The sequence below is a fragment of the Adiantum capillus-veneris genome, chromosome 21, assembly GCF_014529385.1.
Source record: "Adiantum capillus-veneris isolate H3 chromosome 21, ASM1452938v2, whole genome shotgun sequence".
Classification (NCBI taxonomy): Eukaryota; Viridiplantae; Streptophyta; class Polypodiopsida; order Polypodiales; family Pteridaceae; genus Adiantum; species Adiantum capillus-veneris.
In genome coordinates this window covers 86,035,180-86,050,217 of record NC_140951.1, presented here as the reverse complement: position 1 = coordinate 86,050,217, position 15,038 = coordinate 86,035,180, and the positions used below count along the sequence as shown (strand labels likewise).

Sequence of the window (15,038 nt, the reverse complement as noted above, 5' to 3'; positions counted from 1 at the left end):
TGTCCGTCCTGGCCCTTGGCCCTGCTCAGTCCTACCCTTGGCATGACATTACTCCCCCCTTGGAGAAAAGTTTTCGTCCTCGAAAACAAGAGTGGTGATACGCTAATGTTTTCCACAATGGCATCCTTCATGGATCCAGCTGTTTGCTTGACCGAAAAACACGGTTTAATAGGAGGTTCAATGAAACCAAGATTAACATCTTGATTTTCCACATTGTTTTTCATTTTCAACCGTTGTAACATTTAATGGCCTAGTAACTTGTGTGTAGCGGAAATTAGCATGAACATAGTGAGCATTTCATTAGAATAAATTCCTAATGAGAATAACAAGAGTGCTTGGGCGGAAAGAGCAACAAAAAAGTATAACACCTAGTTAGATAGCATGAACAATACTTCAAAAGAGAGAGAAATTAAGCTATTGACAACAGTTGAGGACCGAATTTACATGGAGCCGGTCCCCCCCTCCAAAAGGCTTTGTATTATGGTTTCTCCCATCAAGAGAGACGTTTTACAATACAATTCTTTGTGTTCCTTCAATACTGGCTAGTGCAATGAAGATGGAAACTTCATGCACTAAGAAAAACACTTATCAAACACAATATCAATTCCCTCACTGTCTCATACCCAAGACCTCACACACCTTCGAAGATCAAAGCAAGTTATCGCATTTCATTCATTTTGGCGGATAAGCCAGCCAAATCAACACATGAAACCAATGAAATAAGCTTTGCATGTAAAATGATCAAGTCTTGTGTAAGAGATCATAAAATACTACCGCTAAAGAAAATAAGAAAAAGAGAGCAAGAAAGGCCAAAAACATCATGCTGCACTCTTGTGTTGGACATCTTGTCTTAGAATTGTTGCAACCTAGTTCATAGCATCCAGTCATATTAGCATAGCATGTAACTCGTATCACTCTATGTGATGATATCCAATCATACGCTTGAGTGTTATAAGCTTAACTCATTTTTTTGTTTTCAGAGTCAGGTGGGGCAAGCCTGTCCGCTCCCCTTATCCACCATAAAAGTGGACAAGAAGAACGACCAGGACTATGCCCCGAGAAACCGAAGGCAGACGCTTTTGTCACAAAAGCTTAACTCATGTGATAGTGGTTGTTGGCTAGCCCATGGAGACATCCACCACATTGATGATTACATGGAAAATCCATGTGATGCACTCCCATGACATTGTGAAGAGTCCTCTTATGATTGATGATGTCTAGAATATTCTATCTCTCCATGATCTATTCCAAGATGCAAGTAAAGATGCCCCTATCTATGCCTATGTAAGAGGCCACACATGAAACTCATTTTTTGAAACGTGCTATGCAATTACATGAATGGCTTTGTAGTTAACTTGCCTAGATAATTATGGATCATTGCCATAGATCTGCATCAAGCAATTACAAAGGCACTTCATTATTCTGCCAAGTTCACAAGATTTGGCCAGGAAATAAGTGGAAATCCTTATAATAAAGCTACTCAAATACAATTTTTCAATCCAAGTCTCCTTTTTACTTCGTTAGCGTAGCAGCCTCTTTCAAATCCCTGCCCTCTCGTTAACCCACGTGGCATCGCTTTTTCTTCCCTTTTTAGTTCTGTTTTCTACTCAAGTAGTACTCCATTTTACTTTGCAATTCTTCAATCAAGTCTCCTTATCCCCTTTTCAAAACACGGGTTCGAATCCAGATACCGGAAGAAGTATCCAGTCGAGAGCGAGACCGAGAGCGAGAGAGAGCGCTCCAGCTCTATGGCGTGCAGTGTTTCTCAAGCGTGTGGCCTCCTGAGCGGTGGCGACCTTCTTCATTCGAACCCGTCTCAATCTGCTCTCTCCTTCTCTTCCACCTTTCTCTCTCTTAGAAGAGGCTCTGTCCTTTCGAGCACCCAGCACCGTTTGAGTTGGACAAGCGGGCGGTCGCGGAACAAACTCTCCTGTCGATCCAGCTATGGTGGTGCCGCAAATGGTTGGTTCCCTCCTTCGTTTCGAGTGCCATGCAATCCTAGAATTTTTGTGCACTTGCGAATCTGATGCTGTGTGCCGATGCATGCTCTTATATATGTAGGCACGCTGTTTTGTATGTATGGTGCAGGAAGCACGTGTTTTGTGATTGGATACACTCATGAAGTTAGTGGGTGTTTGTGGTTTCTGTGTGCAATGAATTATTGACATACATCCCTGTCTTTATTCTACACATCGCCATGCAGCGACTGCTATCGTGCCTGTTTTTTTGCAAACTGCTGCTCTTCAAATTATCTGTACAGTAACCGTGCCATTGGATCTGTAAGAACCTCATATGATGAAAAGCAATTTGTAAAAATTTGTCCGGAACAAAATAGGAGCCGTTGAGTGATGGCACAGCTTTACAGTCCTGAAACTGTATATTATAAGATATGGGCATTACTTTATCCCAATTAGATAGGGTGTTTGGGGTTATTTGGTAATTGTTCCTGGGTTTTGTGTTATTTTTTGGCATTCGTTAGTGCAAACTGATAATGCTTTTGGATCATGGATTTGAGAAATGGTCATATGTTTGTTGTGTTGCCATTCAGCCAGTGTGGGTTTTTTTTTTCCCAGCTCTGGCTCGAGCTCTTGAAATGATCTACTTAGAGAGATTTTGAGATAGATGCTTTTGGGGGAAAGCCCCCAAATTCTCGCTTTTAGTGATGTTGAATGTGACGGGTTTTACGGTTAGGGTTCCTGGGTCAAGGTCATAGACGCAACTAATCATTGCGTTCTCTTTGTTAGAGCCGCAATCTTCTTTGCACATTGAATTTTTTCCTCTAAACTTGAATTTCTGATTTTCTCTATCTACTACAAATTCTTCTCTAGAATCCGCAATTTTCTCTCTTTCTAAAACGAGCCTTCTCTCTCTGATCTTGAAATTAAAATATTAAAAAACAAGCGCTTTCCTTGTCTCTTTTTTGGGAAAAGTAAAGAGGGAGACTGCTTTTGGAGAGCTTGCTTTTTTTGGGAACTTGCTTTGTTGCAGGTTCACGGGTTTATAAAAGCAATCTTTTGGGGCACACAGAACTTTCAGATTGATGCCGCGTGATTGCATGAGCACCAACTTTTGGATTCCAGCCCTCTGACTCCTTGTACGAGAAGAGTTCAATTAATGAAGAAGTACCCAAACGGGGACGTTGACAGTGGTAGTTTAGGGCCACCAATTGTGAATAGGGGCATGAAATCTTCACTCTGTTTCAGATTTTTGCAGATAGTAGTTGTCTTTGTGTCTTCATACGATCCCTTGATGGAAGTGATTATAGTGGTATTAGAGCGACAACCATTTGCTGTTCTCATAAGCAAACCGGTTCTACATCAATTTACAACAGGAAGCTTTGGAGTTAGAAGAAGAAAATGACAACAGAAAGAGGAGATGAAGAAACCAAAGTTTGTTTTTGCCCTAAAAAGCTTTTTCGTGTTTTAGAGACTTCTAAAAATCACTTCAACAAATGAGAATTTGAATATGTGGCAGAAGTTAAAGTTAATCTCCTCCAGAAGCCTTACGCATTGACCTGAATGGTTTTGGATTCCGATAATTTTAAAAAATTAGGGTTTTCAGCAGTGAATTAGGGAGACGCGAACTACAACCACGTGCCATTGTTCTTTCAAATAGCCCTTCAAAACAAACTCGTGAATCAGGGATCTCTGTCGGAGACTATTGTCTCAGGCATGCCATGTAATCGAAAAATCTGTGCAATGAACAGTCTTGCTACATGGTCCGACTTGACTGTTTTCTTCACTGGAATGAAGTGAGCTTGCTTGCGAAATCTGTCAATGACAGTCCAAATGCCATCGTGCCCACTGTGTGCCTTCGGGAGATCAAAGCTGGAATTCAGTGCAATACTTTCCCAGGGGCAGGTGGGAATGGGTAAAGGGTGTAGTAATCCGTGCGCCTTATGACTGTCAAACTAACAACTGCGAACAAAGTCATCCACATCCTTTTTCAGTCTCGGCCAAAAGAAATAACGCTTCACACCTTTCAAGGGGGTATCAATGCCGCGGGTGACCCGTAAAAGGTGGACAATGGCAATCAATCAAAACCTTTTCCCTCAATGGCGGTGTAACACACAACATTGTTTTCTTCATCAAGTAGCCATCCCGTATGGAATACCCTGGCACTATCTCCTCATTCTGTATCTGAGTAAACACATCGGAAAAATCCGGATTGGTGGCGTACTGGTCCACCATATCCTCGAAGCTTCTATGGTGGATCGCGGAAATAGTCAAGACGAGGGGCTTCCGAGACAAAGCATCTGCCACTAAGTTTTTTTGTCCTTGAACATGGACAATCTGGAAGTGAAACTGTCATAAGATGTTAGCCCACCGCATTTGCTTTTCGGAAAGCTGCTTCTGTGACAAGTAGCGTAAACTCTGATGATGAGTGAAGACCGTGAAATCGGCTCCGAGTAGGTAATGTCGCCACTGAGTAAGAGCATGGATTACTGCCAATAGCTCTTTCTCATAAATCTGTGCTATCAATTCTAGCCTTGAAAACAATCTGCTTTCATAAGCAATCACATGGCCTTGTTGCATTAAGATCGCTCCCAGACTATGACCACAAGCATTACAATAAACTTCGAATGGCTTTTGCACGTTTGGCAAAGCCAACATTGATCCAATAGTCAGTTTTTCCTTGAGTGTCTGAAAGGCAGTCACCTCTTTCGATCCTCACGAGGAAGGGACTCTTTTCTAAGTCAATAAGTGCAAAGGTGAAGCTACCTCTGTAAATTTTCGAATGAACAGCCGGTAATAAGAACACAAGCCCAAAGAGCTTCTAACTTCATGAACATTCTTCAAGTCAGGCCAATCTCGGATAGTGTGAAACCGGCCCGTAGGGCGGTAGGCTTTGGCTTTCACCCGAAATTCTTTACTTTAGACACACACAGAGAGAGAACGTGCAAAGGGAACCTGCGACGGGAATTAACACTTTATGCACACACACGGCTCGGAAGCTAGAGTGCTCCGGGCGGACGTTGACAACCTGTAGACCCCAAAATTGGCGCCCCTTTCGGTATTTCTTTATTCTTTAGGAGGGTAAATTACAAAGAAGAGTCCTGGGAATCCCTTTACCTGTATCCCGCTAGATACCATCTGTTTTGGCCAAATTTCGGCAGCATAACAACCCCAAAACTTGCGCGAAAACAATTCCCCTGCTAGAACTCACTTCCACTGGCGTATACCCTCTGATTCCTGCCCAAAAACAGTAAATTCAGTACGCTGTATTAACTGGTTTTTTCCCTGTTTTCAGCCCCAAACAGTCCCCTAGCTGTCCTGTGCCAGTGGGGCACGATTCCCAAGGGTTCTGGCGTCCGTATGGCTGAAAAACAATCAATTTACAGTGCACAGCGCTGAAAACGCACCTGTATGGTGAGGTTATGACCCTCACCGGTGCCTGCTTTGGAGTAGCAGTTAGCTACCCCTGTTCCTGCTCAAGGAGGCTCTTGCCTCAGCACAAAAGCACGAACCCACACAACTGTACATCAATCAAATGAAGAGCCCTCCTGTGGGGCATCACATAACTGCACGTGGGGGGGGAGAGAGAAGTGTGTAGTGTGCAGGGCATCACTCCTAGCACCACACTGTACATGAGAGGGAAAGAAAGCACTCCATAGTTCTTAACTTGTGAAGCATTGACAGGTTCTCAATGAAGCATCCCCCCAGTACATCGAGCGGCCCCTCTTCTGCGCTTGACCTATAATGCATCTGTGAACAAATAGATGCAAAAAGGAGAAGATTTCCATGGCTGCCAAAACCTGTGTATCGCTGAAAACGCAGCAAAACAGCCCTTTAAACACGCATGTGATGCCTTCCAATGCTGAAAATGAGCTCCTTGTCCTTCCGATTCCTAGGTAAAGTCATGGGAAGCTCAAAAATGGAGAGAAATGGCTGAAAATCACAGTTATCAGCTTCCAAAATTGCTCCAAAAAGTCAGTTGCGAGTTTTGTTCTCCCAAACTTGGTAAATTGGCCAAAAAGTGCCACTTGGCACTCATACATGCAATTTTTCCGCATTGGGCTTCCTTCTTAAAAATCTCTCAACTGGTGCATCAGTTGACTTTGCAGCAGAGTAATAAAATGTTCCCCTTGTCATTCTGATGCTAATGACGCGAACAGATTTCATAGCCCAAAATAGCAGTTCCCTAAATTTTAGGAGATGCTTCTGTTGGGCTCCCACTGGTCTTTTGACCATCTATCCTCATTGGGACCGCATCCAAAAGTGTAATGTGGCCCAACTATCGGATACTTTCTGTTGGTGATCCCACCTTGACTTTATGCCTTTATTGAGTTCACTTCCTAGTATCCACCAACTTGCTAAGTGCGACGGGGATACCTACATGATCTTGAACTGAGCCTAGACATCCTTTTACTTTACGAGTTCCAGTGTCGACCAACTTTCTGTCTGCGGGTGAAACTACCGCTCACATTGGCCATACAATGTCCGACCATTTGCAACTTCAAAAAGAGGGTCTCAAAAATTCTAACAAAAATCATTGGAAAGAAACCAACAACTAAGGTTAGCAGTTGCCACGTCCTCGTGACAGTGTCACTTTTGGCCGGATCCATCTGTACTCTTTCTGTCGAGATGATGTGTCTCAAGAAATGTATCTTAGGCAAGAAAAACTCACTCGTTTTCACATTTCTAAGCAATTTATGCTTCCTCAGTGTCTGGAAAACCCACTAATGATCGTTACTCTCTGAAAATCCAAAAAGTTGTCCTAAAAGCTGTCTTGTAGATGCCTCGTGGAGCTTTGATGATAATCACTCTTTAGATCAATTCGGCAAGTAGAATTCTGAAGTCTGTCGAGTATATGATCGATCCTCGTAATGTGGAAATCTGTTCTGGTCCATTGTTTCTTTATTTTGGCCTCGGCTAACTCTGTAAGATGGCCGGTTCGGTGTTGTACTACCAGGAATCAATCATGTGATCTTCAGGACGTGAAAGATGCAACTCGCTTTGTACGCCTTCAGAGAAACAATCAGCCCTTATTGCAGAAAATCTTGTCTTTTTCGAGGTCAAACATATTCGACCTTCAATCATCATTCTTCTCTCAAGAAAATCGAGTAAAGAAACCGAATTTCATCAAGTACAATCTCTTTGCCCTTCATTTATCAAAGTCGCTTTTCTTAGCCCGATAGTCAACCATGGTATTGTTCTTGTGGTATGAAGGGGTTCCTGAAGGGGTTCCTTGAAGGACATCACACCCTTTCAAAGGCATGATATAAAAGTCCTTGTGCCCTAAACACCCTCGACGTTGCAAACGAAGTTGCCAATGATCGGCGTAATGGCAACATCCCGTCCGGGTGCCGCTAGAACTGCCTCCGCCTGTGGCTTTTCAGCCTATCGGGCGTAATTCCAAATCGAGCCGCCAATTCAAGTGAAAAGAAGTTGGCCTTGGCTCCTCCATCAAAGAAAATGAGGGCTTCCTGGTCTTTCACTTTGCCTCATGTGCGGCAAAGTTTTGTACTTTTGTTCATTGATTCGGGTCGGGGCCCACGCAATGTGGTAGCAATTCTGCTTTCATCTTTCCTTTTCTTCCGCACTCGGCTGCTGCTTTGTAACTCAAGTTTATCTTTTTTCCGGGCGCCCATACAGTCAACCACGTCATCACTTTGTGAGTGTGTGTTCGGGCATTGCCACGTCATCAATTTGTGACAAGCCCCCCCTCTCCCCCCCTCAAGCGTTGCCTATGGGCTGCCCTCAGCGTGTCGGTGGCCTTTGTCGACTTCTTCGCCCTCCTCCCTAGAGCAGCAGACACAGAATGGCAATTCCTATTCCATCCCAGAGAGACTCTTCTGTAGCCCCCTCGTTTGACACTACGGAGCAAACCCTTCGACTTACCCTTTAGCTAGAATAGCAAGTGAGCTTGATGGCTGATGTAATGGGACGGGCACCACGTGCTAACGGAAAAGAACAGACTGAACAACTGCTGAACTTTGTGTTGATGTATGCTCATGTGTGTGTACGTGTGGTGTGTGTTGTGTTTGGGAGCATATGTTAGTACCTAGTTCTACACCCACTATTAGGCATTGACGACGTTAGTGGGGATGTCGTGGTATTTAGTCAATACTATGCATGATGGAGCTGATGGTTATATTGTCTTGTGGGTGACTACCATGGGTCTATACCTTGCACTTTCCTTTAAGGGTGAATCTGGGCTTATCCTGGATTCATCTAGGTATATATAACTTTAAGCACTTCAAATTGCAGTGAACGGAAAGAGATGCACGGTAGATGAGACGCGGAGTGGCAGAGTTCCACTCCAAGAGAGCATTGGCCCCAAACCTTGGCGCCCCTTTTGGTATTTCTTTATATTGCATCAGCAAGGTACAACTGCCATGGCTCTACTCTGCATCTCCCCCTGGTAGACTTCTAGAGTGAGAGCCAATGGGCCGTATTTAAAGGCCTTTGGCCTCTAAAAGCAGTTTACATGAAAAGCATTCAAGTTCTAAAAGCATGTGGTTCCAAAAGCTCAACGCAAATCAGCCAGCACAAAAGCAAGAAATTCGTACAATTGCCAAGTCAGCACTGCCATTGTAAAATTTGAAAATGTGCCAGTCAGCAGCTAGCACAAAATCCGGACGAACAACAGCAATTGCACGTCATCAGCTGCTTGCAAGTTCTTTTTGTGTGTTTGCTGCTTTATATTAATCCTAGCCACTTGGGCCCCATCGAACGGGGTCCCATAAGTTGGGGGAAATTTCTTTTAAAGTTGGGAGTTTGTGACATCCCCACTTCTTGAAAGAAGAGTAATCGTCCATAATTACCATATATTTGCAAGACAACTCAAGTTAGCTCAAAAATTATCGAGGGTGATTCCGAGGGACAATCAGTTTTCTCATTCCAAAATATCCTAGGTCGTTGACTTCCCAAAAGAATCTCATCCAATAAGGAGTACATTCTCATTCTAGATCAGAGCTCTTGATATTCTGGTGTAGCAAAATTAGCCATCACACCCAGACCGTAAATGGGTGTCTCGATGCACTAAAATTTACATACACACATAATCTCACCCAGTTAGAATATTTTCAGTGGTTGGCACATTACAATGTAACACAAATGCTCACATATGCATGTTACAAGACACAATGAATAGCGTTGCTAAGCACTCCGTCGAGACAGACGGTCTGCGAGATGAAGCTACTCAACAACTACCTCGTCACTCCCCCCCAAAATAACTTGAAAAGGTCCGGCCCATGAGCTCAGAGGACAGATACAACCAAACGCTCCCCAAACATCCCATATGTGTCGTTCGGAGGTTGCAAGCATACAACCCAACGCTCCCCAGACATCTCGTCTGCATCGTTCAGAGGTTTTCTAGCATACAATGAAATGCTTCCTAGACATCCTGTCTGCGTCGTTCCGCGGTTTTCAAGCATACAATGAAATGCTCCCCAGACATCCTGTCTGCGTCGTTCCGAGGTTCGGAAAAATATTAAAATAACATTTCTCACTACTCCATGTGGGAGTAAATCACCAAGCATTGCAACCGGAATTAAAACCAGAGTCAAACAATTCAAATCGGCACCATGACAAGTTTAAAACAGATACCATCCATTTCAAACAAAGTCCAAACAAGGATCATCAAACAAGTTCTCAAACAAAATTCAGATAACTGCTAAATCAAACTGAAAAAGCATTCTCGACATTAGTCGAGCTTGAAAGTCAACAGGGCTTCCGTCTTGAAACCTGTACCTTAAAAACTAATAAATGTGGCGCAGGGCCACGAAGATTCTTTGATAAAACATCGGAAACGCCCGGGGCAGGGACATGAAGATTCTTTGATAAAAAATTGAAAGCGTTGTCTTTCTTTGTTTGCTTTTTGGTAGGACCGGCATGCTTTCAGAAAAGCACACCACTGGAGCTCTGATACCATTGTAACGGGACGAGCACTTCAAATAACACTGAATTGAAAGAGATGCACGACACAGGAGACACGGAGTGGAGGAGTTCCACCCCAAGGGAGCATTGGTCCCAAATCTTGGCGTCCCTTTCGGTATTCTAGATATTGCATCAACAAGGTACAAATCCCATGGGTTTGCTCTGCATCTCCCACGGGTAGAAGTGAGCCCATGGGTCATATAAAAAGGCCTTTGGCCTGTTCACATGAAAAGCATCTGGTCCCAAAAGCTCAGGGCAAATCAGCCATCGCAAAAGCAAGGAATCCATACAGCTGCCACGTTAGCACTGCCAATATAAAATCCGAAAATCTGTCACGATAGTAGTCAACGCAAAATCCGGTCTATCCGTACAGCAGTTGCACGTCATCAGCTGATCACAAGTTCTTTTGGTGTGGGTTTGCTGCTTTATTTTAATCCTAGCCACTTGGGCCCCATCGGATGGGGTTCCATAAGTTGGGGGGAACTTCTTTTTTAACTAAGCCTGAGACGGGAGTATCTTGTGTTCCTCTCAAGGACCTTGATCACATCAAGGTTTAACTCCTGAGGGTCCTCTGCTCTCAGACTTTGCGTCCAGATGCTCTGGAGAGTGAGAGGCCCAAGGGCTGTTTTATTATTACAAGGGATGCCCAAAAGCAAAGCCCCAAAAGCAATCAATTCAAAATCACTGAACCCCAAAAGCATCTGCTCCCAAAAGCTAGCGAAAATTGCGGAAATCCGTACAGCCTGCCATGTGGGATAGCCAACCCAAAACATCGAAGATCCGTACAACCTACCATCTCAACATCCATATGATCTGCCACGTCAGCATGTTAGCGCGATTTACGAAAATCTCTTTCAGAGTGCAAGCTTGTGTCTTTTAGGGTTCCAAGCCCCATGGTCACTGCTCGTAAGTTTTTCAAGTTGGTCGGTTCAGTTTCTCTTGTCCACTCGGCCATTTATCTTCGAGTTGGTCATGCCACGTCATCACTTTGTGACACTCCCCCCTCTTGAAAGAATTGTAATCGCCCTTGATTACGCCTGCAAAAACAGCCAGGACAAAAACTTTCTTTAGTAGACACTGACTCTATGTACTCATGCACCAGATTGCACCAATTGAGTACTTCTACAAAGACATGAGTCACTGATCAATCACATTTCTGTCGAGGGTCTCAGATACATATCTTGATCATTGTAACCATTTAGCAATCACATCCTGACCATACTGATTTGTTCTCGGATGTCTTGATCTGCTAAATCTTGCTACTATTAGATTCATATCTTTTCATTTCACATTTCAATCAAGCAAACCATACCCATGACCATCCGCACAAGACCCAGTACATCCACATAGCATGTAGTTCACAAATCACACACATAGTTCACATTGAACACTTGTGTTTCAGTCATTCAATCTAGCCATCTCATTCCGTCCAGAACTCTTGACGCACCTAGATCACTATGTAGCCATCTCATCCTACCAGAATTCTTGATGCACTCGTAACAATATCCAATCGTCTCATCCAGATAGACATCTTGATGCACTAGAATTTCATTCACTTAGGCATCAGATCCAGATCTCACCGGTGCATGGGTATATAGGGTCAGTGTCTACTGAGCTTTGTCTATTTTGGAGGCGTAATCCAGGGTGATTACTCTTCTTTCAAGAGGGGGGTATATCACAAGTGAGGTGACATGGCATAGGGACCTTATGGTCCTTCCAATGGCCACTTATAGAGGCCGGACAATAATTGTACAAGAGGACTCAACAAAATCGAACACCAAAAGTAGATTGAAGCCAACGTGAAATCTGCCGCAAATGGTGCTGATGACATGGCAGTCTGTATGGCAGGTGTGGGGCAGCTTTTGGACGAATGCTTTTGGGGGCACCTAAGTTTAGGGACTCTTGTAACCTTTATTAGGGAGTGCCGGGGCCCTCTTTCCGGCAGATTAGCTTGGGAGCACTATGGAGAGAGGACCATTGATCATTGTACTTTGTGAAGCATCAATAAAGAAAGAAATACCAAACGGGGCGCCAACCTTTGGGGCCAGTGCATCTGGAAGCGGAATCCCTCTCTCTCTCTCTCTCTCTCTCTCTCTCTCTCTCTCTCTCTCTCTATTCAAGTTCAGTTGTTGCAGTCTGTATTCATGTTTTGCTATTGACTTCTCGCTTGGGTGTCCAAGCCTATTACATACTTTGTACTCTGTCTTATAACTAGAAGTGGTCAAAGTGGTTTAGGCTACGTTCCCTTCTGCTTGGATTTAGCAATAAAAGCTAAACACTTCAATTAGAAGCAAAAGTGTAACCGAACTTCAAGAAGTTTGAAGTTCAAAATAGCTTGAAAATTGAAAACTTAGAAAGATTCAATTATTTTTCGAAATTCTATCAACGCCAGAAGTTATCTTTTTGATAGAGACTCTTATAATGGAGGGAGTGTTGCAAGTGTGACTATATCAGTAATATGTAAGCTACTTGCTACATAGAGACTGGGTGCGGCTCCTTGTTAAAGGTTGTAGTGTTTCATTCTTTCTCTACCTGGTGAGACATGACTAACCAGTGTGTTCTTCGTCTCCAATGTAAAGGGTCCTTGTACCAAATTTCAACATCAATCAACCAATCCATTAGTTCATCTGAGGCCTCAGTATCTTAAGTCTATTAGTTGGTCTTCAAGTTCTAAGTATTCAAGTCATAAGAATCGTGTTCTAGAATTGAATTTCAGTATTTTGCATAGCGTAGGACTCAGAATTTGCACTATTATCAATGACTGCATTTTAGTAAGAGTTTTAAGTTTGCGAATCAAAAGTTTGAACTATTATGGTTCTCACAATTTTTTTTTTGAGATTATACTTCAGATATAATGTCTTATGTTTTTCCCAGCAGCCTTGTGGCCAGACATGTGGGTTGTCAATCATTTGCCCTACAATCTTGCTTACACTGGCTGTTTTTATTTTCCGTGTATGAGGTGATGCATCTTGCAGACTCCTTGTGACCCATGCGTTTGACTCAACCAACTCTTGGCAGAGTTGTCTTCCTTTATTCTGTCCCTTTTTGACACGTAGATATCTTCAAGTTTACTGTAGTGTTTAATGGCATTCATTTTTCACAAAGCTCTACAGTTGATATAATGGTGATTAAATGATGTGCAGCTTTATCTCCGGAACTCAAAGAAGCAGTCAACACGTTTCTAACATCCAACAAGGTGGTCCTTTTCATGAAGGGTACTAAGCTGTTTCCTCAATGTGGGTTTTCCAATACGGTGGTGCAAATACTGAATTCATTGAATGTACCTTATGAGACGGTGAACATTCTTGAGAACGAGCAGATGCGTTCTGCCATGAAAATCTACTCGAGTTGGCCCACATTTCCTCAGCTCTACATAGATGGAGAATTCTTTGGAGGTTGCGACATTACTTTGGGTGGGTCCATTTGATACTGTATTGAATTTTGTCTTTGAGACTTTCTTACTACTTTTTGGCTGCCATGGGATAGTGTGGAGTTAATTTGGCAGATTTTTTGCGCGTACAACTGAAAGCTTCGTTCACCATGGTTTTTGGCTTTTGTTGCTTGCATTGTTGAAAATTTCCATTTCATTGTCGTTCATTGGTTTAAGGATTTTCTTTGCCTTGTTATACCTCATGAATATCACTTGCAGTTCTTTGGCTCTGAATGTTTTTTATAAAACAACTTTACTGCTAGCCCGAGCTTCAGCATGTCTGGCCTGCAAGCTCTCTCTCTCTCTCTCCCTCTCTCTCTCTGGTGAATCTACTTTCAATGCTGGTGTCTTTTGTGTTATCTTTTACCAGGCAATACAAGTCATGTACTAACAAATTTGTATGATTTTGTAGAGGCATTCAAGAAAGGGGAGCTGCAGGAAACAATTGAGAAAGCTATGTGTTCCTAAGAATTGGTGCAGTTTATGTATCATGGACTCAACATACAATGCTGTACTATAGATTGTCTTGAAATTGAAAATGTTGGTAAATGCTACTTCATGGGCCAGGAGATTAATGGGTCTTAGTGAGTTTCTCATCAATTGCATATCCTTGTTATGATGTGTGTTGTTTGCAAGCAGAGTTTGCGTATGTATTCGGCCTAAGGCAGGCATGGGAAGTGAAGTGTTTCGGTTGAATCTCATACGTATTCTGTAATATTTTCAAGCAACGAGGTGGACATGTTAGAACTATGGATGAAGTAAACTATATGCATGTTATCTGCTGAAAGTTGAAGAAACACAATATTTAGGTTTGCAAGAATATATTAATCGTTCACAAAAGTGAGCAGCACATATAGTAGCCGTGTGCAGACGTGTGCTCATGGTACGGTTTAAATATGGTTATGATTGTGGTCATGGAGATGGTTTTGGCTATGGCCGTGGTTATGTGTGCGTTGAGCATGTGCGCACGGTCGAGGTTGTTCTTGGTGTTGAATGTTGGTTTGATTAGAGGCTCCCTCTTGGTTGTGTGTATGCACCTTGCTATCAAAGCAATGGCTGTGAGATATACATGTGAACAAGCAGCGGTCTTCTTGTCCCTCTTTGCATGTCGAATATGGGTTGTATTTAACCCTGAAAGTGCAGGGCAGAAGAAAATTGGTGTCGAGGGAGCTTTTCAGTGAATGATTGAAGTGAGGAAATAACACTGCTGAGATTCCATGGCATTGTAAAAGCAGAGTAAAAGGAGGGGGGTGTATCATGGCTTGAGTGCCTTGTAATTGATGCTCGTCACTTGTAGTGCATGTGTGCAGGAGGTCATGCTTTGGTAGTACTTGTAGGTGCCATTGAGTAGGTAGCCCAAGTTAATTTTTTATGGGATATTGAGAGAAACAATGCATTCTCTCTTCTATGCCTATTATAAGAAACCAGAGGTGATTATGACTGTCTAGCTTCGCTCTCATCCATCTCATTGTGTTCTCTCTCTCTCTCTCTCTCTCTCTCTCTCTCTCTCTCTCAGTTACTTGGTTTGGCCCCTCTCGTTGGATCTCTCTTATTGTTCAATGTGCAATCATCTTTGGTTCGCTTGCTCAATCTATCGATGATGTCTGATACAAATGGTTGTGTGTGTCTAGCTTTCAAAACCTATCCAGAGCTCTCCCTCTCACATTTTTGGCCTCTATGTCTTCATTCATTTATGTCGATTCGACGGTCTAATCACCTTTGAGCCT

The 15,038-nt window shown here is 43.0% G+C and overlaps 1 protein-coding gene across 1 annotated transcript; it reads left to right on the top strand.

The window, feature by feature from the left end:
• The first annotated feature begins 1,687 nt into the window (after positions 1-1,687).
• Positions 1,688-13,865, top strand: LOC147431284 (uncharacterized). Its single transcript, XM_086493892.1, has 3 exons — positions 1,688-1,962; positions 13,025-13,294; positions 13,724-13,865. The coding sequence occupies exons 1-3, from the start codon at positions 1,749-1,751 to the stop codon at positions 13,777-13,779; spliced, it is 540 nt and encodes a 179-aa protein (XP_086350018.1). The 5' UTR covers positions 1,688-1,748; the 3' UTR covers positions 13,780-13,865.
• Positions 13,866-15,038: the final 1,173 nt, after the last annotated feature.

Coding starts and splice junctions, on each gene's coding strand:
- LOC147431284 (XM_086493892.1), top strand. CDS start 1,749: ATGGCGTGCAGTGTTTCTCAAGCGTGTGGCCTCCTGAGCGGTGGCGAC. Junction 1,963..13,024: donor CTATGGTGGTGCCGCAAATG/GTTGGTTCCCTC, acceptor AATGATGTGCAG/CTTTATCTCCGGAACTCAAA. Junction 13,295..13,723: donor AGGTTGCGACATTACTTTGG/GTGGGTCCATTT, acceptor ATGATTTTGTAG/AGGCATTCAAGAAAGGGGAG.